Genomic DNA, 24,218 nt, shown 5'->3' with positions numbered 1-24,218 from the left:
TTATTTCTGGTTTTTGATGTCTTCGTTGGTCACTTCTAATCGGTATTGTTCGTCACTTGAAAGGGAGGCGTTGCAGGTGCGGCAGCGACAGGTAGGGGGCGTGGTCTGGGCAGGGGGCGGGGCCCGCCAGGTGCGCCTTGTATCACCGCAACCGCGACGAGCGACACAGATTTGCTGAGCGGTTTTAATCCAGCGGTCATAAAGCATTCAGCTCGCCTTTATTTATTCAGTTTTTAGTTTTGTTTTGTTTTTTAAAGATCCCTAGGTCACCTGTAGAGTTTGTCCTGTTCGTGAAATGGGTGGTAAGAAAGAGGAGCAGGATTCTTCCGAGTACGGTAAGACCATTTGAACGGACTTATCTCGTGTGGCGTGGCAGCTGTGGAAATAAACAGATAATGTCTAAATGACTGCGCCTAGTGCGCTACGGCGTGTGTGTATGTGTGTATATATATATGTGTGTGTGTGTGTGTGTACTTTGTCGCTTTACTTTGTGGTTGGCATGAGAAATCAAAAACGTCCCTAGACATTCACCGATTAGAAACCACGCTGGCGGCTCGATTCGGGCCGCAGCTGCGCTCCCGTCCTGGTTTCCAGCCAGCAGCGGCCGTGTGAGGAAGCTTGAGTAACGCGCCTTAATAACCCGACAAGACGAGCGCGTTTTCTAGACGAACCGGATCGTTTTTCTGTGAACTGTAACTTGCGTTGCGAGTGCGGACTCGCGGGAGCCCCCGAGACCTGCGCGCGTGCGGGGTTGTGCCAGGTCTACGCGGGCGCGTTCACAGCGCCCTGCGCGCGGCAGCCCAGCTCGAGCCTGGAGGGGTCACGCTATCCAGGGGTTTCCTTTCTTAAGCAGTCGTTATTAATGTTGCTTTAAACATCACAACTGCCTTAAAGGTGGAGCAAGTCATATTTTACCATCAAAACAATATTTATGAAAGTTGCTTTATTACTTTTATATTTTTTCCTTATAAAGGGAGGACTGTGGTCCTCAAATGAATCATTTTTTGCTCCAGTGAGCAGGTCCCATACATGGAGGCCTGTTTTATAACAACTGTGAAAAACAAGCATTGGAAAAAGTATGTATTGCTCCTTTTAAAGTAGGAGAGGTTATGTGAGTAGTGTACCAAACATGCACGCACACAAATGTTGATTTATTGGTAATATTTATAATGTATAATATACATTATTAATAAGAGAACACACAAAGCCACACACATATGGTAAGATGTAAGAGAATATTGGGGACGTGTGTGATCTCACACTTCTCTCCCCGGCCGTCTGGGCAGAGGTACTGTGGAACAGTTTCTTCCCCCATGACCTCAGACTCGGAGACTGACCGCAAGCACATGCAGCCACGTTGGTCTGTGTCGTGCTCTGGTTGGAGCTGCCCAGTAAGTTATCCTTGGTCCATATTTTTTGTTTACACTTCTGTTATTCTGTTCTGCTGCACCATGGACCTGAAGGAACATTATTACCTTTCTGGAATGACAATAAAAAGCCTCTTGACTCTTCTTCCCACAGTTGTTAACAGGGTTCCTGTAATCCCATAAACTAGAAATTGGTCATAAAGTGATGTAAGATGCAGACGTCGGAGGATACTAGCTGTTCTTCAGTTGCCATGTTCGCTTGCGTGTCTCGGGTACGTGTGAACGTGTTGCTCTAGGCTCTAGGGTTGGATTTCCTAGAGGGTGAAATACCAGCACGATGCACAATCCTTACTGCACAAAACACAGACTGTAGTGACAGTCGTAACATGGTTACTGATGTTGCAAGGGGTAGGGAAAGCTCTCGTCCAGGACTTTCTCTTCACCTGTCCGTGTGTCTGTGTTGGCGAGCACATGCACGTGGCACACATCTAATGGCGCGAGAGGCATATGGCACTGTGCTCTGCTTCTGACGAAACAAAAAAAAAAAAAAAGGCTTAACAAGCTACGTTGTGTGACGTCGACAATGATGATGGCTTTTTCTGTTCAATGTTTTGAGCGTTGTTTGTACCGCTCTATTTTGACTATGGGTTATGACCTTTGTCGTAGAGGTTTTTAATAATCCGACATGTTGAAGAACTCTCTCTCATTTGTGTGTGTGAGAAGTGGGCGTGGTATTGGATCTACAGTGTTTGAGTGACTAGACGTTGCTACTGATAGATTCTTAAGTGTTAGATAAGGTAACAGTGTTATCAGACACTAAAGCTTCAAAACACAATGAAGGAACGTCCTGCTAATATAGACAGTTACTTTACATGATTAAAGTAACGTTTTGAAGTCAGGTGCAAATACATTAGTTTTGTAAACACCAGTCATGAATAGTGTTCAGCTGGAATGTATGAGACACATCAGGAAGCAAGTACTAATAAAGAGTCTCTCTCTCTCTCACACACACACACACACACACACACACACACACACACACACACACACACACACACACACACGAGTCTTGGACTCTGATACACAGATGTGTGAATTCATGCCTTCACACATGAGGGTTGAATTCTAACGTATGAGTCTAATCAGACTTTTAGATGTTCAGGTAGTCAGCAGGTATGAGTAACTGGATTATCATGTTTTATAGTGTTTGAAATTACTTTAATGAGGAAATGAAACAACCATACTTCCAGGAAGAATGAGAATTCTGGTTAAATGGAGCTGGTTGGGCTCGTTAATGGGTGTGGGTGTGTGTGTGGGTGTGTGTGTGTGAGACCACAATGTGCTGCTTAATTTCCTCGTGTGGGCCACTGGTTAACCGCATCTTTAAGGTCAGGATTTAAGCACAGTGCCAAACACACACACACACTTCTTCTGTACCAGACAGGGAAAATATCAGTTAATTAGTTAATTATATTGACTCTATCATGATTAGTATATGGCACATACACATTCGCGCACGCTCGCGCACACAGACGTCCTGAAATAAAACAGAGGAAGGTGAAACAGCTGTGCCAGGGAGTGCTTTAGTCCAGGGGGTTAATAAACAGTCTGTTTGTGTTAATAAATGCAACAGGTTAAGTTACTCATGTCTGAATTCTGCAACAGTTTAAATTTGATACATTTCATAAATGAAAAAGTATTAGAAATGTGTAAGACTACATTTTCGGTTTTAAATCTTTTCACTGTCTTTCCCTGCTAACGATCTTCCAGTTGTAAGAAATCGTGTCTGATGTCTCAGTTCACCTCTGAACTGGGCGGACCCTCTACAGGAGGTGGATGCTCTGTTAGGCTTCCAAGAAAAGACAACACCACAAAAAGATTTCCAAAACCCAGACCAACGTGATACTGGACAGATACTATGAAGCTGTTTTGCAGAGAAGATTATATTTTGTTCTTTTTATTTTCATCTGTTTCTCATTCCTAAGTGAACTGGCTTAAGACACGTTGAGTGTAATGTGATCTGTGGCCTGTTCTGAGCTCAGTCCTCTGAGGAACTGATTCTTCGGAGGGGTACTACAGCAACATTTTTTTTAAATTTGTTGTTTGTTTCCTGTGTGCATGCCGAGATCGTTGTTGTGCTGCACCTCAGCAAAGCTGCTCTCCAGTTACAGGGTGGCCACTGGCGAATTCTTACCCGGAGTACTTTCACCTCTCCAGGGTCAGTGCTGTTACGGAGCTCCTATGGTACAGGGAGTGCAAGGTGTTAGTAACACCAAGGTTAAGCATCTGATTCTTCTGGAGCGCACACAGTCGTACCAATAAACCTGTAAGTCTATAAAACATGGCCCTCCCTGCTTTATCTGGTATTTTTAACGATTATGGCATGGATCAGGATGTCCGTGGCATTCAGTCACACATTAGTCAGTGTCTCAGCTCACACTGGTTGAGGAAGCTGGAGAGAGTAGAGCAAGAAGTGTCACGGGATCATCCACGGGGAGAGTCGCTCAGGGTAAGAGCATCTACCAGGTACTGTAAAGCACAAAATAAAAGTCCTCTCTCTGGAAATTTGGTCCAACTGCCTAGATTTACTAATTTACCTCAAACCAGCAGTTGAAATTAATGAGCCAAATAAACTTGATGGTATAAATGGTGACAGTTTATTTTTTGAGCTTGAACTTGTACTCCTTCGGTTCTCCCCACTCTGATACTGGATCTGGTAGGCTCGTGCTGCACTGTGAGCTGTTGTTTAGTAGCCCAGCCATCTGCAAGACCACTTGACCAGGAGTCTGGAGGCCACCATGTTGTAGTTTTAAAGCTCAGACAGCAGTTTGTTCCTAATGTTTAAACTTTTGGAAACTAAATAAGGTTTTAAGAAGCAATCAAAGTTTTTTTTTGCTGCTGAATGGCATCAAACCCCGTAAGTGAACTGACCTATGAGTTTTGAGGTTTATTCCAGGTCCAAAGCCCAGGTCCTGTCTCCCTTTAGCAGTGAGGAGGACCGGCACCTGGGTGTATCCACGATTCTCCACGGTTTTTCATCTGCGGAATTCAAACTGGATTCAAATACAGACTCGTGTGTGTGTGTGTGTGTGTGTGTGTGTGTGTGTGTGTGTGTGTGTGTGTGTGTGTGTGTGTGTGTGTGTGAGGGAGAGAGAGAGAGAGAGACTCATTCTCTCTCATGTTCATTCACTGTAGAGGGTTAATGTTAGACGCAGGGGAAAGAGGAGGGCGGGGCCTGTGCTATATCTGTGCCCCTCCCACTTACCTCATTCATTCCCTCTGTGTACCACATGCCAACAAAAGCCTCCCGGTTGCTCAGCAACATGCAAAGTGCAATCTCCCTGCCCTAGGTGAGTGGAGTACACCGGGCTGTGGAGAGCGTGTGCGCTGCAGGAATTCTACAGGAGTGGGATGCACGTGAACCGCACTGATGTTGGACAATACACACAATCTATAGATTTAGAAATGTGACTGAGCTATGGCATTTCAACAAAGGTGCCTGTGAATTTGCGTTGGATACTGTCCCTGCCCCTGAACGTGACTGGAAATCTGCCTGGTAATGTCCTGAACACGTGCTGCTGTATTAATGCCTGACTCCCTGCGCAGTTCCTGCTAAACTGGTTTCGTGAACAGGAAGAACAAACTCAACAATCAGGACGTGTAAGGCTTTGTTTTGATGTGTGGTTAGATGCGTCAGACAGCCCAGGGACTGGTGTGTTGTGAACATGGATGGGTGTTGATCTTCGACATGTCAGTCACACCTCATTAACTCTGACTCTGCCTTCTTTAACAGGGGAGCCAGCAGCGTATGACCCAACGTTTAATGGGCCCATCCATAACAGGTGCGTGCGTGCGTGTGTGTTTGTGTGTGCGTGCCTCAGCTATATGCTGTCTGACGCTCTGATCCTTGTGGCAGGAGCTGCACTGACATCATTTGCTGTGTGCTCTTCATGCTGGTCGTCACAGGATACTTGGTGGTAGGAATTCTGGGTAAGAACCCGTTCTCTAAATCCTGCCCTCCATCTGTGTGAGTGCTTCTGATAGGCCAGATAGTCTGATGGTTTTGGTTGGGTAGAAACGTGCTGGTAGCTGTGAAGAGCACTGGGATGGGCGGAGCCTGAGTTCAAAGGTTTGATGGTTTCACTCTGGCAACTTGGACATTTAAATCTGTGCGAGGCTGTGTGTATCGCCACAGTGATGGATCCAGAGCGCACCTGGCCCCCATCCTTGACCCAGGTGTGTTCTGGCTGTGTTGGTGCAAACGCAGGCAGGGTTGGTTATAGTGGATGGGGTTGGTGTTTATCTTCAGACAAACACTTATACACACTCCTGTTCAGTATGATAACCTTGTTGGGAAGCACGTTTCCCAGCTGCATAAATGTTGTCATATGCAAAATCTGTTTAATCTGTAGGATGTCAGTCTCTTCTTCTCACACACACACACGGTCGTCACAGTCTAACTGAATGTTATTAAAAGTTCCTTCTGAGTCCGAAGGTCTTCAGCTCTGACCAGAGTGATGATTTACTAACACACACACACACGAGATCCATCCACTAAAGTAGACACTGAAGTGTGTTAGTGTAGAGTGTTATTTACAGTGTAGCGTGTTGGTGTGTGGGGGAGTGTGTTATACTGACACAAGACTGTAGAGTCGCTTTGGATAAGTGTCAGCTAAATGCCGTAAAGCGTGTGTGTGTGTGTGTGTGTGTGCGCGCGGATGCTGCTGTGTTCTAGCCTGGCTGTATGGAGACCCCCGCCATGTTCTGTACCCCCGCAACTCCACTGGAATGTTCTGTGGTGTTTCACCAAACCAGTAAGCAGAAGCCAGTCTCACCCAGTCTCTGCCTGTCCAAGCCTATCTGCCTTGACATCCAGCCAAGCTTAATGTGCTAATTATTATTTCTACTCTTCTGTGTGTGTGTGTGTGTGTGTTTCGTATAGGGATAAGCCGAATGTGTTTTATTTTAATATTCTAAATTGTGCCACGGCCACAAATATCATGGCTGCAGCGTTAAACGGCCTTCAGTGTCCCACCACTCAGGTACGTAACACCCCCCCGTGTGTGTGTGTGTGGGGGGGGGGCTAATCATTGGCTCTGCAGTGTGACGTGTGGGCGTCCTCTGTGTCCCCTCTGGTGCAGATCTGTGTGTCCTCGTGCCCCTCTAATTTCTGGGCTCTGAATCCGCTGGCCTACCTGCCCAATGCAGACCTGACCAAGTTCTTCCAGCAGGACCTGTGTGTGCCCTCCTTCAACCTCAGCACCACCAGCCTGGTACGTATGTGCGTGCAAAAACGTCAGGGACTCCATCTCCTCCCTGCTGCTCTGCCCGCAGTCTGATCCCGAGGTCTGATCCCTCAGTGAAGCAGCTCAAGATCACAAATCCCTTTCGCAACAAGTCTGCTGACAGACGTGTTGCAAAGGTGAAGCTGCACTGGTGTTGGAGGCAGCCAGCTCCACTATGGGGTTGTTCTCACGTTTTGCAACATAATTACCTGTGTGTGTGTGCGTGTGTGTGTACGCGTGGTTTCACTTGCAAGTATGTATCTGAGTGTTAAGAGTTCATTCTGGTGTGTGATCAGTGAAGCACTTGTGTACACACACACTGCTTGTGCATATATGAGAAACACTCGCACATTCATATGATACACATGCACATGTTAACTGCATGTTGTGAAAAATGAGGTGTAGATCTTTCGTTTCTTAACGAACTCCAAGTCCTCATGGTCTCAGACCTTCATCTGCCCAGAACTAGACAGAATGATGTTCTTTGTTTAGCAACCTCTCTTCACGCTGTATTGATGAGCGTGCTGTGTAGGTGTTCAGTATCTACCTTCCTGTGTGTGTGTGCATGGAAGTGTTTTATGTATTTCGTCCCAAGCATCCACCTGTGGTATGTTGGTAGTTATCCTTTGTGTTTGTTTGTTTATTAGTCTCCTCTTTTCTCTTTCAGACAGCGACACAGATCATCAATAAGGAGCTATGTCCATCCTTTTACACACCTACCACCGCAGGTACACACACACACGCACATCTAGAGAGTGAGGTGAGTCCAGTCTAGGATGAAGCCTGGCCTCCAGGCTTGCACAGAAATAAGTGTTTGACGTGCCCTTACTATATTCTTCAACCTTACAGACAACATGGAGACTCCAGCTCCCCCCCCTTTTTGTTAATTTGATTAACACATTAAACACATTAATGATGACATCAGCCTGAGCTAATGAGGTAATACAGAGAGTTAATAGGGATGAGAGGCCGCACAGTGCATTAGACAGATTAATAACATGCATAAGGGAGTATAAAGATTGTGTCCTTTCAGAAAGATTTGCGTACAGGGCATCTGTAGAGGCCTCTGCAGGCTTCAGCAAAGGATCCTGGGTAGGCTTTGGTGGACCTCAGGGTAAGATATACGACCTCTTCACCAGGTTCAGGACCGTGTAGAAAAACAATCTTCTTTAGGAGAAAGTTAACCGAATCTTCTCTTGGAATGTGGTGGTAACGGGTTTCAGCTGGTGTGGGTGTTGAGTATCAGTTTGCATATGTTGACTAATGTAAGGTTTGGATGTAATGGTGGCGAATGCAAACATTAGTATGTAAAGAGGTGAATACATAATCACATGAATACATAATCACATCTGACCAAAGTAGAAAATGTGGGTTCTTTGTGTGATTGTTAGACATTCCCCGGAGGTGCCTCAATAATGCTTAACGTTAACCTGCAATAAAGGACGGACCAGCTGTTCTCTTTAAAATAGAAAAAAGTCAGACTTCAGAATTAGTTAATGTTGTTTAACTTTAACTTTAAGACTAGCTGACTGGGGGATTTAGGAACGACACTAACCTCAGTGTTGAAAATCCAGCACACAGTCCCGGTGTACTCTGTGCAAATTTTATGTTATTAAACAGGAAACCTTGCCCTGCCTGGGGCAGTTGTCTAGGTCTAGACGCCGTTACGTGCCATGCTGGCTCGTCCAGGAAATTGCTGCCGCCCTGGGAAACTCCTGCTGCTCTCTGACCTGTAGCGTTCCCCTTCTCCTAGCCTTGCGGAGCTGTCCCGTTGTGTGGAGTTGTGTGTGGGATTAGGTTTATCAGGCTGTGGGATTAGAGTTTGATTTACTCAGGGTAGTCGAGAGGGGGATTACAGCTACCGTAGCCATCAAGACCAGCACACCTGACCTGCAGGGGGGCCAAGGCCACTTACCCCTACAGAGTTCACTCGACACCTTTAGTTTAACCCTGCTGTCCTTTCCCTGAGTTGTCTGTAGCACGTATAACACATTTGTTAGACTACTGCTGTGAATCTCTGAGAACCAGAGTCTGGTGACATCACTGACCATTCCTCCTGTGGGCACATGGGTTCTCTCTCTCTCTCTCTCTCTCTCTCTCTCTCTAGTCCTGGGCAGGTGTTTGCCGAGTTTAGGCCCTGAATATAATAACGTTCCCAGTAACTTCAGTCTTCCCGGCATGTCAAACAACGCCACCGTGAACGTGATCAAGAACGCCACAAGGTAACGTGACCATACGCACGACTCCTGCTGGAACAAACCTTCGCACATGCACAGATGGTGCCCCAGTAACGTGTCTCTCTCTCAGCGGCAGTGGTGGAGCGTTCTCAGCGTGAGTGCCGTCCATTCACGCGTACAGCCAGTGTCGTGTCCCATCTCACTTCCTGTGCCCTGTGCCTCACTTCCTGCTTGTTCTCTGCCTCACACTCATGCTGTTTCCTTCTCGCTCGGGTGCAGCTTCATGGCTCCTGTGGACTGGCCCACCCCGCCACTGGAGATGTCCGTGACCACAGGGCATAGGGAGCAGGGTCAGGGTGTAGGGTCAGCACAGACCTCCCAACACATCCGGGTGGGACTTGCTGGGCAGCTTCCATTCCAAAAAGGGGGGTGGAAGTTGGGCATTACAGTGTGTGTGAGAGAGTAATATAATGTCATTTAAGGTTTGCTGTATTTCCAGTGGGTTTTATCTAGTGGGATAAACCTTCAACTAGACCCACGGGGTAAGAGTGATCGTGAAGAGGAATGCACCCTCTGCTCCCCTCCAGCTCCTTAAGGGAGTGCTGGACACGGTCATGACATGGCACCTCTCGCTCACTCCATCCTTTTCTCCACCCGCTCTCTCTTCCTGCCATCCCTGCATCACCCTTCCTGCGGCTCGGTCCAGTTCAAATAAAACTAGGGCCCTACTATCTTCCCCTAGTCCTTGCTCACTTCCTCTAGTCTTCACTCAGCCGATGCGGGGATTCTGTTCTAGGGAAACTGAGTGTGTGGTTTTTTTTTTGGTTTGTTTGTTTTTTTTAATGGGAAAGAAGCCCCTGCTCTGTGTGCCTCTCAGCCCTGCCCTGTCTGTAGTCCCGCCCACCCGGTCTGGGGTGTGTCTGTAGTCTTAGCCAAATTGCCTTTTTCATGTAGCGTTTTACACAGGAACCTCTGTGCTTGTCCACAGGTGTGTCTTTCTGTACATGTGTTGTACGTACACACAGGCGTGTGTGTGTGTGGGGTTTACTGTTTACTGATGAGTCAGTGTTTACTGTTGCTATGTCACATAAGGGTTGATGTCTGGGAATACATGGTATTGGTGCTTGAGTCCAAACACACATCGCTGAGAGGGTACTCTACCCCACAGTGACCTGGTGTCCAGCTTCAATGCGAGAGATGTGGGCGTGCGCATCTTCGCAGACTTTGCATCAACGTGGCAGTGGATCGTCCTGTGAGTGTAAAATTAAACACACTGCCCCCTTGTGGCACCTTTCGGAACTTTCCCTTGATTTCTGACTTTTTTTTCCAAGCGTGTCAAAGTTAACACAAAAACAGTCTCACATGATCCTTCAGCCAGACTTCTCACCAGCAGCTTGAAAAACTTGATTTTAAACTCTAACCAGTTTCTCTCTCTCTCTCTCTCTCTCTCTCTCTCTCTCTCTCTCTCTCTCTCTCTCTCTCTCTCACACACTCAGTTTTCCCCAGTTTGGACAGAGCGCACTCAACCATTTCACTGCGAGTTATACTGTGTATGACTATGTATGTGACAGATAAATCAAACTTGAAACTTGAACACACACACACACAGTAGGTTGGTGATTTGCCATGGTGGTCAGTCTGCTATTGTGTACACTCACACACACTCTTGTCTCACACACAGTGGGTTGGTGATTGCCATGGTGGTCAGTCTGCTATTCCTCCTGCTGTTGCGTTTCCTGGCAGCCATCTTGATCTGGATCCTCATATTGGGAGTGCTGGCAGTAGGAGCTTTTGGTAAGTGTGTGAGTGTGTGTGTGTGTGTGTGTGTGTGTGAGTGTGTGTGTGTACGCGCGTGCGAGTTATTCAAGGGAACAGAGAGGGCACTCCAGAGTGCTCGTGGACTCAACAACACTGTTCAGATGGGACCAAAATCCTCTAGTGTGAAGAGCCACAAAGTTACTGATCTTTACATCACCAAACTTCTGCTTTTACCTTTTAACAACTCTGATTTAGAAATCTGGTGAAATAAATACATCTAAACTCCCCCTTTTTCAGCATTAACACTAGAGAGGTCTGGAGGGTTACTGAGTTACTGGGACCGAATTTGAGAGGGACGGCCTCACTTGTCAGTCTCCTCTATGGTATAATATCTCTCTCTCTCTGTCTCTCTCCCTCCCTCTCTCTCTCTCTCTCTCTCTCTCAGGTATCTGGTACTGCTACAGGGAGTATGCAATGCTGGCCAACTCCACTGTGACCTACAACAATGTGGGTTTCTCCACCAACGTCGACGTCTACTTGCAGATCCGTGACACTTGGCTGGCCTTCTGTAAGAGTGTCACCACCTCACGCTAACAGTAAAGTCCAAACGGACATTAAAGACATTAACGAGAAATTAGAATTTGTTAAATGTAAACCTATTTAGCAAAGAGGTGTCAGGTGGGGGGTTGTTGCTTGAACTAGCGATGAGGACAGTGTTGACATGTTGCTACATATCTTGCAGTGAGGGTTGATGTACTCCTTGTGCTCTCTCTGTTGCCCCCCCCCCCCCCCCCCCCCCCAGTGATCCTCCTCAGTGTGGCTGAGGCGGTTCTACTGTTGACCCTGATCTTCCTCAGGACCCGTATTCTCATAGCCATCGCACTCATTCGGGAGTCCAGCAAGTTTGTACAGGCGCAGACGCCCCCCCCTTGACTCTAAACCAAATACCAAATAACAACCCACTTACTTTAGAGGATTTTGCAGTATATGAGAGTAATGCTGTGTGTATGTGTGCGCAGAGCAGTGAGTTACATGATGACGACGCTGATCTATCCACTCGTCAGCTTTGTTTTCCTCGTTGTGTGTGTTTCCTACTGGGGAATAACAGCACTGTATCCTTTGTGTGGGTGTGTGTGATGTGATGCTGCTACTGTGTGACAGTCGTGGTGTGCTGTGTGTCTTTGGGACTGACTGTGAGCTGGTGTAATGGTGAGAGACTGAGAGGGTGTTGGGATACAGACAGTGAGACGCGTACAGCCTCAACGGTGTGTGTAGATATCTGGCCACATCTGGCGCTCCTGTCTACAACGTGGTGGCTCTCAATATGTCTCAGAGTGACTGTAGTACTGTCATCACTGGCAACCAGACCTGCGACCCGCTGGTGACCCTGAGTACAGCACACTCACGCATTCATGCTCAGAGCAGATGATAGTCTACCGTTGCACATGCATGCTACTGCCACACCTAAATAAGTCGTCGACTTCAGAAACGCAGACTGGTGGTGCAGAGGTTCCCAGGAATATCCACAGGCCAGAGAGATGTCTACCTGCCACTGATCTGGGCCATGAGAGGGGTAATGTACACTTAACACTCTCTCTCTCCATCCCTCCCCCCAGGCGTTTAACAGTTCTATGTATCCGTCATGCCCCTCGGCCCGCTGCGTGTTCATCAAGTATAACAAGGATGGCCTGTTCCAGAGGAACCTCTTTAACCTGCAGATCTACAACGTCTTCGCCTTCCTGTGGTGTGTGAACTTCGTCATCGCGCTGGGCCAGTGCACACTGGCCGGGGCCTTCGCCTCGTACTACTGGGCCTTCCACAAGCCCTCCGATATCCCAACATGCCCTCTGGCCTCCTCCTTCATGAGAGCCCTACGGTAAGCCTGACCTCTGACCTAGTGATGGCCACAACCCTGCTCCCTCCCCTGGAGTAAGCTCACATGTTACCGTACTGTAAGCGTAAGCTGACACGTTACCACACCCTCGGTCTTGCCCTTTACTGCACAGTAACCCTAACCTCACTCATTATATTGTTTTCTATGGTTTTTTTTTGTGTGTGCGCGCGCGTGCATTCTTGGACACCATGTGTAAGGTGTGTGGATATTTCCGCTTGAGTGGAGACTGAAACACATTCTTCTTACTCAAGCACATCTATAAGAATACAGAACGGAGATCGGAAAGTTCAGTTTTCATCCAAAAATATAATCTGAAAGGAAAAAAAACATTAATTTTTGCTGTTTTCTTGGCTCCCTCACTCCTCAGGTATCACGTGGGCTCTCTGGCGTTTGGCGCTCTGATTCTCACTATTGTGCAGATCATCCGCATCATTCTAGAGTACATCGACCACAAATGCAGGGGTGCGACTTTCCCATCACCGTCAACTAACTCTGCTGGAGGAGTTCACTTAGGTGTTTAGTTTATCTAACGTGTGTGTGTTTCCAGCTGCCCAGAACTGCTGTGTCCGATTTATCCTGTGCTGTCTAAAGTGCTGTTTCTGGTGTTTGGAGAAATTCATCAAGTTCCTCAACCGAAATGCTTACATCATGGTGAGCTACAAGAAGCTGGACCGTTCTCCTAAAACCCTTGACACCCATATACTTCTTTACACACATAGATCCCTGTATGGCCCTGTTGGCCCATGGTGCCGGGTTCAGCCTGGTTGTTCAGTGTGTTTGTTACTGCGTTTGTCAGCCCGTGCAGCTGCTTTTTTTAGTCTCTAGACTGTGTTGATCCCTTTCTGTGACTTTGCTTGTCAGCCTGTCTGTCTGAGTCTGTTCTTCTGTTGCTACGCTCCTGCACAGATTGCCATATATGGGAAAAACTTCTGTGTCTCAGCCAAGAACGCTTTCCTCCTTCTCATGAGGAACATTATACGGTAGGTGCACCACGAATGTATGATGCAAAGAAACAACGATGTTGATCAAATTAACAAGTTATTTACATTGCACTTATTTGCAAAACAAATTCGATTAAAGTGCCTCACAGCTGAAGACCACTGAAGTAAGAATAAACATAATTAGACGAATCCTATCTGAGTATTTTAGAGAAAGATCAAATAATACAAGTGAAGAAAATGGAGACAAAATGCCCCAAACAAAACTAAAGGACTAAAATCAGTCCAACATCAGACAGACGTTGCCTGTGAGCATGTTTTTCCCACGTGCATGTTCAGTGTTTTAACAGTCCAGTTCTGGCCCCTCTTAAGCAGTACTGACCCACATTACGGGCAGTCTAGACAGCTATTGTCATGTGTTGCTGGATGAACTTTAAAGCATGTATAATGATGGAGGAAGAGCTGCATCGCGCGTTCTCTGCATCACGCGCTCTCTGTGATGGAGGCGTGTCTGGGGCCAAGGACGGACTTGTGTTACGCGCTGTGATGTGTGTGCAGGGTGGTGGTGCTGGATAAGGTGACGGACCTGCTGCTGTTCTTTGGAAGACTGCTGGTGGTTGGTGGAGTAGGTAAGAGGGAGTGTCTCTGCTCCGAGAGACAAGACATGGTGGCTGTGTTTGACCAGTGTGGTCAAAACGGAGAGGAGTTAATATCCTACATTACAGCCTGTATCCCACAAAAATCCTCAACATGCAGTTCAGTACTGATGCTTTTTTTCTTCAAACCCTTAATTTTCTAAACTGCTCCTCTCCTCTCCTCAGGTGTGCTGGCGTTCTATTTTTTCTCCGGCAGGTTGGTCATTCCTGGCGTGTCTTTCACAGCGTCGGCACTGAACTACTATTGGATGCCCATCATAGTCAGTCCCTTTCTCACCTGCTTTCTCCAGTTACCCATTGATTACCTCGGGGGGGGGGGGCGTATGGTAATCCCATCTATCATTTTGTATCGTAATAGGCAGTGGTGTTTGGGGCCTACCTAATCGCTCACGGATTCTTCAGTGTCTACAACATGTGTGTGGACACACTCTTCCTCTGCTTCTGTGAGTTCTGGTCAACACACTGTTGTTCGTTACGTTATTCATTTATAATACTGCTAATCCCTTAGTGCTAATTGCTAGTTCAACTAAATTACATCAAAACTACAAATGGATTAGAATTGGACTTTGTTGTTGTTCTGTCATTTCCTCAGTGGAGGATCTGGAGAGGAACGACGGCAGTGCAGAGAAGCCCTACTACATGTCCAAAAGCTTGATGAAGATCCTGAACAAGAAGAACAAGCAGCCAAATAAACAATGAACACTCCTGCACCCTGTCCTCCTCCAGAACACAGTCACTTTCTTCTCCACTCCTTTCCAAAATTGCAATGTCTCCAAATCAGTTTCCCATGAAGGTCTTGGATCACCTCCAGAGGGTCCAGACACTCTGGACTCATTTTAAGCTTGTTTAGCATTTCTAATTTTAGTCTGTGTTTAGCAGGGTTGAAGGGTCACTCTGAGTCCAGCTGGTAATTTTGTTCATTAATTCAGTTGTACTGTTGTTGTTGTTGTTGTTGTTTGTTTTTTTTTTGTACCCAGATGTACAGCAGAATAGTATGTCAGTATGTGACCCATACTGACATATTTACATTTGCATGTTGGTTACAGAATGTAATTTTGTGCTTCCACCATTGTACATTGACTTCCAATGCTTGCTTTTTTTTTTTTTTTTTTTAAAGATTCCCTAAAACAGTTTCCATGTTATCATATTTACCATGTGAATGTGCTGCTTTTTAATGCAAGTCTTAAGTTTTATTTTTGAAATAAGAGCATGCAGTTTTCTGAAATGTCACAGAGGGGAATTTGTGTTGATTCTGTTGGAGTAGACTTATTCAGCCAAAGTGTCTTTAACCAATACTTGACTGCTGTTAATGCCTTTACAGTTGATCTCAGTGGAGCTATTTATTAAACTACATTTTACACATAAACCAAGGCCTTTCGCTCCTGTCCGTCGTCAGAACAGTCTCTAAACGTGAGCCTCCTCATACATGCCACATCTGAGCTCTAAACATGGAAATGTACAAGTGTTATGCATTTTTATATTGACATTTTTCATCAGGGAATTTGTGTGCCATGAACGACTGATGAGCACTCAAAAGCTTACTGCCTAGGTTATTCAGGGCCTGCTTAAGTGACATGTGACCTCTTCACCTGTTTCCACAGCAACAAGGGTGTGATTAGACTTGAGTGGAAGGCATGAGGTTGGCAGATTCACAGCATGTAGCATTAAGCAATCCCATAAGCACAGGTCTTCAGTCAAGTTTATATACTTACTGTTGGTCCAATCAATAATCATCATACTAAAAACAACATGGCACCCACACGCAGTACGAAACATTTATTAATTGCCAGCACAGAGATCACAACCAGTTTATTTCCTCTGCAGAGGCACTGCTCTTCAGTTTGAGCTACTGAAAGAACTCTACAGAAACAGTCTTTGCTTTTATTGGGTTCAATGTCAAAACACCAGGAACACAGAGGCTTGGATTAAACAGTGATTATGCAAAAACAGGTCTAGAACCACCCAGTCCCCCCACAGCATCAAGGCCACACATGTCTCTGACCCCCACCCAACACAGGTGCTCAGTTAGAATTACTAAGAGTGTAGTAGTAGACCACTTGTGAGAAGTTGCAGAATTCTGAGCAAATGCACTCCCCACATGAACTGGTTTCAGTTTCCAATTCCTTAATGCTCTACTGCAAGGACTGCAGTGAGTATTGCCCCGCTGGGATGGCAGGAGAGGGGTGTTTTGAGTCCCGGGTTCGTCTCCACAAGCACCGGGAGGCGTTATGGACACGGGGACGCTCCCACGTGCATGCTCTGAACTAGAGGCGACTCCACGTGTTCAGGCCGAATGAGTTCCGATTTCACGCACTTGGAGATGATCTGAAACCCAATTCAGATTTTTAATTCACCAATATAAAGAGTTGTATGAACTAGTTTGTTAAATTCAGCACCTGAACTGGCTAATGTGACGTGACGCACCGATTGGCCTTTACTTGTTCTATTGTGTCTGGTTGCAGATGGCAGTTAGAAGGGCCCATGACGCATAACCCAACTCTCACGCATAGGCCTGGGTTCCCTCCGCATGATCAAGAGTACATTACCAGCCAATCACAACTGGCCCAGAGAAGAGAAGCCATCATTTCATTTCCCGTTAAATCGGATTTGCAGTTATACAGAAAGGTGGACACAGACCTCCATCTCGTGGCTCAGTCCCATTACCAAACAATGAGATACAATTAAACACATCATTTACAATATTCATATACACACAGCTGACAGTTGGGAGAATACTTTTCATGGCAACAGCATTACGGTTCAAAAGTTTTCACTGTTAAACTGCAAGGTACTTTAATAAGCTGTTATAATGTTCAGCTATAAAACTCTTGTTTAAAAGGGGAGACATGTTCATTTAAAATTTAGTAGATTTGAGTAGCGAAAAAAAACCTTATTTGCATTTTAGTACACTTGCCACTTCTATAGCACAAACACTGATTGATTATCTAAACAGGTTGGCAGATTTATTTTTACAAATTTAATTCTCACCTAAAACCAAGCCAGAGCGCGTGGATGTGAAGGACTAAAGGATTGGGATAGGACCCGGCACGGTAGTCTGGGAAACACGCCCTCGCCCACTGCGCTGGCCATTAATTCTGAGATCTGCATGTTTGCTATAGACAGTAGGTCATACCGATGATGGCAATAGCTGAACGAGTATATTTAATTTGTTTAGAAACGAACTCGCTCCAAGTGAGCTGCACTGAGCTTGACATGTAAATGTAATAATCATCTTTATTTGTAGAGCACTTTTACATAGGCAAAGTGCTTCATCTAGAACAGGATGCATAGAATAATATCTCATTGTGTAGTAAACCTTAGGACCTCAGGAAGCCATTTTACTAGATTAAACCAGAAAAAAACCCTCATCCCGAAGTGAATTTTTTTTGCTTCCAGCTTACACTTATAAACGGCTTTGTGCGCAATCGTTTCCGGTGTGGAAATGGAATGTGTGTCAGACCACGAGGCTTTCTAGCATGGCTGTGCTACTGAAGTGGACACGCATGTCCACCTGTTCCCTCACCTACCGCCCCTTCCATTAACACAGCAGGGGAACACCCCTAAAGAGGGCAGCGGGGATGAGCGACACAGCCAAGCGCGCGAGGAGGGCATGTTACACAGTCCACACGAACGCATGTGCGTCCTCTGGCGCCCTGACGTTTCCTGGTGGGAGGTTGACCGTGAGCAACACCTGGAAATACTGCCCTCTAGTGGTAAACCTGCGGCCCACTACAGACCTAACGTGAAGATATAGATTAACCCCAGCAATGAAACCTACGTGACAGGGGAACAGAGTAGCACAGATTCCGCCGTCTGTGCATCCCAAAATACTTTCTCCTTTTTTCCTGACAAATGATCGTTTAATACCATATCACATTAGGCCGTTATTTGCTGTAGAGGGATTTAACAGACGACAAGTGTTAAACAAGAAACGGCCGGGGACGTGAACAACGTGTAGAATAAACAGAGTGGAGTGAGAGAGAGAGAGAGAACTCACAGCTTTTCAACTCAACACCAACCCTTGCCATCACTGAGCACAGTGCAAAGGCCGCTGCCACTGTGAGAGGCTGAGTAAGACAGTTCACTCCCCAACGCCTCCTACATCCACCAAGCTATCTATTTTATTTATGTACGGTTTAAACAACTTTTTAGAACATTTGTGTAAAAAGAATTTCTCTTTGGTATTAAAATTTGTTGCTTAATACGAGTTGTGAAACGACTAATCATTAGAAAAAAGTTCAGAAAAAAATCTAAAGTTTATGTTTAGAAGGGTGTGTGTGTAGTTTCACACACTCCCTTGCTGCAATGTTTTTGATTCTGAACACCAGAGTTCCAAAAACATCAAAAGGGTCACCAGACTCACTTAAGAATGATCAAATTCTCACCCAGTTTTACCTACTTAGGGACCATCAAACTCCAAGCAAATTCTGCTTAGGGGGTTCAGACAATTAATACTATCATTCTTTCCTCAAACCCGACACCACATCAGAACGTCCAAAAGGGTCTAGGTCTTGGTGTCAGAATGCGTGTGCATACATACAAATCTGAACAGAGGGGAGAAAAGAACTGAAGGAATTCCTTGCAAACAAACGGTTCTCACACTTCCTTCAAATCCAAGACTACATTTTTGTGTAGAGGACACACAGAGCTTGATCACAGTAGTTTGTGTGCGTTTCACATCCACTGAATGTACCGCCTCCTCTCTCCTCCTCTCTATACCCAGTCATCGCCTTCGATCACGCACTTCCTCGTTGCTCACACACGCAAACACTTTCACACACTCAGCATCCAGAAGAAGAAGAAGATGGCCAGGAAGAGGAACAGTGAGTCTTGCCAGTTGTTGCCGTTGTTGGGGTTACCGTTGCCTTGGTGATCGCCTGCATAGTGAGGATCTAGGGACACGGGCGACATTCACCAATAAACATTTTGTTTGTGGTAATAGGACGCGTGCGTGTGTGTATGAACTGACCTGGTCTGTGGAAAGGGTCATTGGTGTTAAAGACTGTGGTGAAAAAACCAAAAGGAAAAGCACCAATGCCAAAGGACATGTGGAAGCCTGTGTCCCCGAACCCCTGAAACGCCTGGAGAGAGGAAGGGGAGGGTGGGTCAAACATCAACGGATTTAAAACCTGAGCATCAGTGAATAACAATTGTTAAAAAAAATTACAAGAAGGGTTTTAAGTGTCATTAAAGACACAGCATCTACAACATTTCTTGCTAAAACCTCAGACATTGAAAGTAGAGGAAAAATGCTTTCTTCATTATCGCTTTGGGCTTTCGAAACTGTTGAGAACTGCAGTGTCACTAACACTAACACACTTCTAGCACAAGCATGATCATTTAGCCACATCTCCACTTAGCGTGAAGCGCCACTGGTAGAGTCAGAGTGTGATTAGTCTGAGGGTGCGAGGTGAGGAAGGGTAGGATTAAGAGAGAGAGTACACACCCCTCTACTTTCAGGCTCTGTTCTCTGGCCTTGAGGTCGAGGTGGAGTTTTCAATCTGTAACACACCATTGAAGACCACAGGCTTATTAGCCACCAGGTCCACAGTGCTCAGTCACATACACTCCCTCCACAATGCTGCCACACACTTCCACACATCCCCTAGGCCTACGTACCATCAGATTCTCTCTCTCTCCCCCTCACTCACAGTACCTGGGGTCCTCCTGACTGGTGCTGCCACGTCCATATAGAGGGATGACTTTATCTCTGCTGATTCCAGCCTTACAAACAGGACACTGTTGTCTGCTGGGCCTGGTCTCCAGCCACTGAGAGCGAGAGAGAGCGAGAGAGAGCGAGAGAGAGCGCGAGAGAGCATCTGTAACCATTGCAAGTAAAGCAAATTAGAGACTGACAATCACTTCCTGCCATGTGCAAAATAAAAGCATTACCGAATCTTACTAGGGGAAAACACAGAAACCACAGACATAGCAGGACAGTGTCCTGCCATAAGGTAAGCCATCTGTCCTCATCTAGTCCACGTACTGTTAGTCCCACCTTCAGACAGCCTCCTTAGCTCCACCTTTACTCTTAATGTTATACAAACTGGTGTTAAGATGAAAAGAATTTGATTGCCTCTGTTTCAGAAGCAAATAACGGAGGAGTACATGACTGAGGCCCAGCTGCACCAAGAAACAACCCCAGCAGCAGACACCCAACGTGGTAATGATCATGGACGACCCGGCGAGACCGGGCCCACTCCAGGAGGACCCAGCGAGGCAAGGCTGTGCCACCCATGAAGGCTGTGGTTTACAGACCACACCCAGAGCAGCCAAGAAGAATGGCAACATTGGTCCACACAAACAGGGCACTTACACTGAATGTTGTTAAATCACAACAGCCACAAACAAAATGGTTTGGGCTTTTGCAAAAGGAACAGTTAGGTAATTTTCTATTTTGCTTGAAACAAACAAGCAGAATTTGCTGTATTTGTATAACCCTGTGACTGGATTAGGTCTCTCATACTCACACCCCCACCCACAAGCACAGGAAAGGGTGTGACTGTGCTCCTATGATTGAAACACACTCATGTTAGTGTTCACTCCCTCACAGTTCATTCTCTCACTGTCACACTAATGCTTTGCCGTCATGCTCTAGTGTTGGTATGCCACGTCTGCACCCAGCTGTAACTCTCTCACCAGGTCACACTACCACACAGACAGTGGGAAACCACAGCAGGACTTTTAAGTTTCGAAGCGCAGCTTTTCCATGTCTGATCAGCAGCAGCTCATGACAGGGTCAGAGCTGAAGGTTTTAGTTCCAGGAGGTTGAGGAACGTGATTGAGCTGGGGGTTTGACTCCTCCGCAGGCAGACCTGCAGGGTGGCACCACGCTCAGGCTGGGTTCCCTGACCCCTGACCTCCCTCCAGATTTACCCTGCCGGGCCTCGAGCAGCAACCCCCCCCCGAAAAAAGAGGTCAAGGCCAGCACAGAGCACTTAGGAGTTGGATGACCTGGTATTTAAGATACGTCTATAAAGCTACAGATAAGACAGATAGGCTTCCTTACCTGATGAAGACATGGCCAGCTAGAGAGAGAGAGAGAGAGAGAGAGAGAGAGAGAGAGAGAGAGGTCAGAATTGATTTGTCAACAGAGCTCACCTTTGAAACTGTTAAGCAGATGACAGTCATCTGATAATAGCCCTACTTTGACCCTGTACGTCACATCTGCTTTAAAATAAACATAAAATAATATTTAAAATAAGATCGATTTTCCCACATCGCAAGGCTCAGTCCACAAATAAATGAAGCAAAGCTGAAAATGAAGGCCACATGACCGCAGTGACAGAACATGAACAGATCAGTAACGATGACCGAGCTGCAGAGGTTGTCCAGTACCACAGTCCATCAAAGCTGGTATCTAAAACAAACTGTCCCAATAATGATTCCTTACACTATATGAACATATCATATCCCTCATGTGAAACTAGTGCCTACACACTTTATTGCACAAGTGTAAAATTATCATCCCGAAACCTGTACAGCACCACTGAAAATACTAAATAAACACTGTGAAAACAATAAATATTTCAGAAATATATATGGATCATAAAATAGGTCAGTGTAGAATGGAAATAGTGATGGACCAAAGCAAAGGCCAGTACATGAACCAGTGTTGACTAAACTTCACCTGCTTAGGACAGATACGGTAAGGGTCAATATTTACATCAGGGTTTCCTCTCAATTTCCCCTGTCAGTATGTAACCTACGACAAAACAAAGGCCCGTGGGCAAAGGAGAAAACACACTCTCTCTGTTTCTTATGTGAAATATGATAAATCATGGAAAAAACCCCAATAGGCAATTGTGTTGAGCAAATCAACTAGCAGTTTATTCAGCTGACTGTGCATAAGAAAGCTCCCTAATTCAACATTCATTCCTGAATTCATGAAGCAAGTGAAATCCAGATTATGAGTCAGAACTTCACAGCATAAAGATCTGGCCAGCACTTTCAGCAATCTGTCCACCTATGGTCCAACTGTCGTCAAAGGCACCTTCAACCCAAACCAGGAGCATGCTCTTAGTCGTTAAGACCAGAAACAAAAGACTAGATGAAAAATTGACAGAGGAGGTTAATAACACAAAGGTGAACAAACAGCCAGGACACGGAAAGGAAAATAAACTACATACACTGTCAATGACATAATCTGAAGGGATCAATCACACTGCACCACTGAGTGTTTTTAATCTCCCTTTACGGCTCCACCACAGCGAGTGTGAGCCTAATCTCCACGTAATCCCAGAGGCAGTCCCTCGCCCTGGGCCGACACTACGACAAAAAAAGACTAAATCTGAAACGCAGTCGCTGCATACAGGGTGTCCTCTGACCACAACCCAACCGCCTCTGATGGACCCGTGGAGCCAGCTAACCTAGACACACACATCCCCAAACGTCAAATGTTTTACAGGCTGCGGCCTCCTTCATCCGTGTCAAAGTTAGCTAGCTAAAACTCAGCAGGCTAATAACGTTACAACACACGAAAATGCAAAGCTGCATAAAGGCATTGGCGGTTTCATTTGGAAGCCTGGCCCGATTCAGCGACCACATCTCCTACTGCAACGCAGCTAACGGCTGCTCGCTAGCGATTCAGTTAGCGTTAGCAGGTCTAACAAACCTAATATCAGACGATTTTACAACAAGACCGCCAAACACGAACCAAACAAATCCGATTAGTTCACAACTCCACTGTTTGGATTTAGCTTTTCTAAATACTCATTAAGTACGTCAGCGTTTAAAACTTAACGCGTCAAGCTAACGCTAAGACAGCGCTAGCCGTCTTCACCGAGAAATAACATCCTACCAGAAAAGGTGTCCGCACAGGCTGATCACGGCCTCCTTCGCCGTGTCCAAGCATATGTTACACTCGAACGTAGCGCGCTCTCGTTCCCGCTCACCCTCCCCGCCGCCGCCACCCGCCGCGCCGCCGCGATCGTCGCTGCTCTCCCCGGGGAAGCCGCCCTTGCCGGCCGGTCCGCTGTCACTCGAGGAGCGGGGATCCGACGCGGCCATACTCGGTCTAACGGCCTGGCGCGAGCCAGGGAGCTCCAGACCGCGCCTGTATATGAACTTCCGCTTCCGCTGCACGGAGGGGCGGGGCGCAATGTTTTGTAAACACTAAATACGGAATGGGCAAGATATGTACAACAAAGGAAACGTTTACAAAAACAACTAACTTTCTGTAAAAAATATATAAACACTAGTGGGAAATTAAAATAAAAAAAATCTTTATACAGAAAAATGTGTACGGGAGGAGGTACCTGCCTCGTACCGCCTACCTGCTGACATTTATTTATTTTTTATAATGCAGTGAATAAATGTTTTTGCATATTTTACATTAAGGTTGAGGCCAACAGAGGTGGCTAGTGAAAAACTATAATTATGTAAAAATAGACTACACGAGTCTATTTTATACATTTTTTTTCTTTGATTAAAACCATCGATGTTTTCGACACAGGCATATAAAAGAACAGATTCTGAAATCCAGAACTGTCACCTTCCCGTAGTTGCTACATAAAAAGCATATTTACAGCTGTAAGCTATATATCAGTTCAAATACAAACCTTATAGGAGCACCCAGAGGTAGAAGAATTACCTCTGTGAAGACCTCATCATTTCAGTGTGCAACAGAGCACCTCTGTGAAGGTGCACCTCTACAAAGCATGACTCTGCACTCCAGCTGACAGTCAGGATTGAGTCTCAGATACGCCACATAAGGGTATTGATATAAAGCTCAATTATTTTCACCCTGGTTATATCGCATACTACCAACTATTGTGTCTCCATAGTCATGCAGACTTCTCATTTGTAACTTGTTTTGACCCTTTCACAGGAAGCTTGTCGTCTACTCGCTGATCCAGAATGCAGCAGCAAGACTGGTGTTCACTCGTCTGAAGTTCCCCCGCTGTGTTCCTTTCACTGGTTTCCAGTAGCTATTCGCCTACAATACCAAACATGGACTTGAGGGCATTGGTCAAAGCCTGATCCGTACTTTGAGTACTTCGAGCATAAAGTACCTCTCGACCATCCTACAAGTCTCATGGAAGATAAGCATCAAGACTCTGGAATTTAACTCTGTTCTGCTCCCAGATGGTGGAATGAACTTCCACTGGCTGTCCAACCAGCAGAGTATTTTGTGGTCTTCAA

At 46.0% G+C, this 24,218-nt stretch overlaps 2 protein-coding genes across 4 annotated transcripts; one reads left to right on the top strand and one right to left on the bottom strand.

Moving 5' to 3' along the window:
* Positions 1-122: 122 nt before the first annotated feature.
* Positions 123-15,463, top strand: slc44a4 (solute carrier family 44 member 4). 3 transcript variants are annotated; one of them, XM_081711793.1, is made up of 23 exons: positions 123-335; positions 5,161-5,209; positions 5,284-5,357; positions 6,103-6,181; positions 6,310-6,409; positions 6,509-6,640; positions 7,320-7,380; positions 8,760-8,874; positions 8,960-8,983; positions 9,998-10,081; positions 10,511-10,623; positions 11,033-11,155; positions 11,390-11,489; positions 11,607-11,699; positions 11,863-11,968; positions 12,204-12,463; positions 12,849-12,943; positions 13,029-13,132; positions 13,388-13,461; positions 13,978-14,048; positions 14,241-14,335; positions 14,434-14,518; positions 14,668-15,463. In XM_081711793.1, the coding sequence occupies exons 1-23, from the start codon at positions 296-298 to the stop codon at positions 14,772-14,774; spliced, it is 2,184 nt and encodes a 727-aa protein (XP_081567919.1). In that variant the 5' UTR covers positions 123-295; the 3' UTR covers positions 14,775-15,463. The 3 variants fall into 3 exon arrangements, with proteins under 3 accessions (XP_081567919.1, XP_035379218.1, XP_081567920.1); XM_081711794.1 differs by lacking the exon at positions 123-335 and adding an exon at positions 4,594-5,027; XM_035523325.2 differs by lacking the exon at positions 8,960-8,983 and having other exon boundaries at positions 124-335; positions 14,668-15,462.
* Positions 15,464-15,836: 373 nt separating this feature from the next.
* On the bottom strand, positions 15,837-23,164 carry rnf5 (ring finger protein 5). The gene is made up of 6 exons (XM_035523434.2): positions 22,876-23,164; positions 21,085-21,103; positions 19,732-19,844; positions 19,522-19,576; positions 19,045-19,156; positions 15,837-18,967 (listed from the first exon to the last, which is right to left on the bottom strand). Exons 1-6 carry the CDS (start codon positions 23,082-23,084, stop codon positions 18,849-18,851), a joined length of 627 nt encoding a protein of 208 aa, XP_035379327.1. The 5' UTR covers positions 23,085-23,164; the 3' UTR covers positions 15,837-18,848.
* Positions 23,165-24,218: the final 1,054 nt, after the last annotated feature.

The sequence above is a fragment of the Electrophorus electricus genome, chromosome 4 (assembly GCF_041902795.1).
Source record: "Electrophorus electricus isolate QZ-2024a chromosome 4, ASM4190279v1, whole genome shotgun sequence".
In the NCBI taxonomy this organism is placed as follows: Eukaryota; Metazoa; Chordata; class Actinopteri; order Gymnotiformes; family Gymnotidae; genus Electrophorus; species Electrophorus electricus.
The sequence above is the reverse complement of the archived record's forward strand: the minus strand, read 5'-3'. Positions and strand labels throughout refer to the sequence as shown.

Excerpts from the sequence above, each read along its gene's own strand:
- slc44a4 (XM_081711793.1), top strand. The coding sequence starts at position 296 with ATGGGTGGTAAGAAAGAGGAGCAGGATTCTTCCGAGTACG. Across the intron at positions 5,358-6,102 it reads CTTGGTGGTAGGAATTCTGG|CCTGGCTGTATGGAGACCCC; the intron begins GTAAGAACCCGT and ends GCTGTGTTCTAG. Across the intron at positions 7,381-8,759 it reads TTACACACCTACCACCGCAG|TCCTGGGCAGGTGTTTGCCG; the intron begins GTACACACACAC and ends CTCTCTCTCTAG.
- rnf5 (XM_035523434.2), bottom strand. The coding sequence starts at position 23,084 with ATGGCCGCGTCGGATCCCCGCTCCTCGAGTGACAGCGGACCGGCCGGC. Across the intron at positions 19,157-19,521 it reads CAGAGCCTGAAAGTAGAGGG|GCGTTTCAGGGGTTCGGGGA; the intron begins GTGTGTACTCTC and ends TCCTCTCTCCAG. Across the intron at positions 18,968-19,044 it reads TGACCCTTTCCACAGACCAG|ATCCTCACTATGCAGGCGAT; the intron begins GTCAGTTCATAC and ends CCGTGTCCCTAG.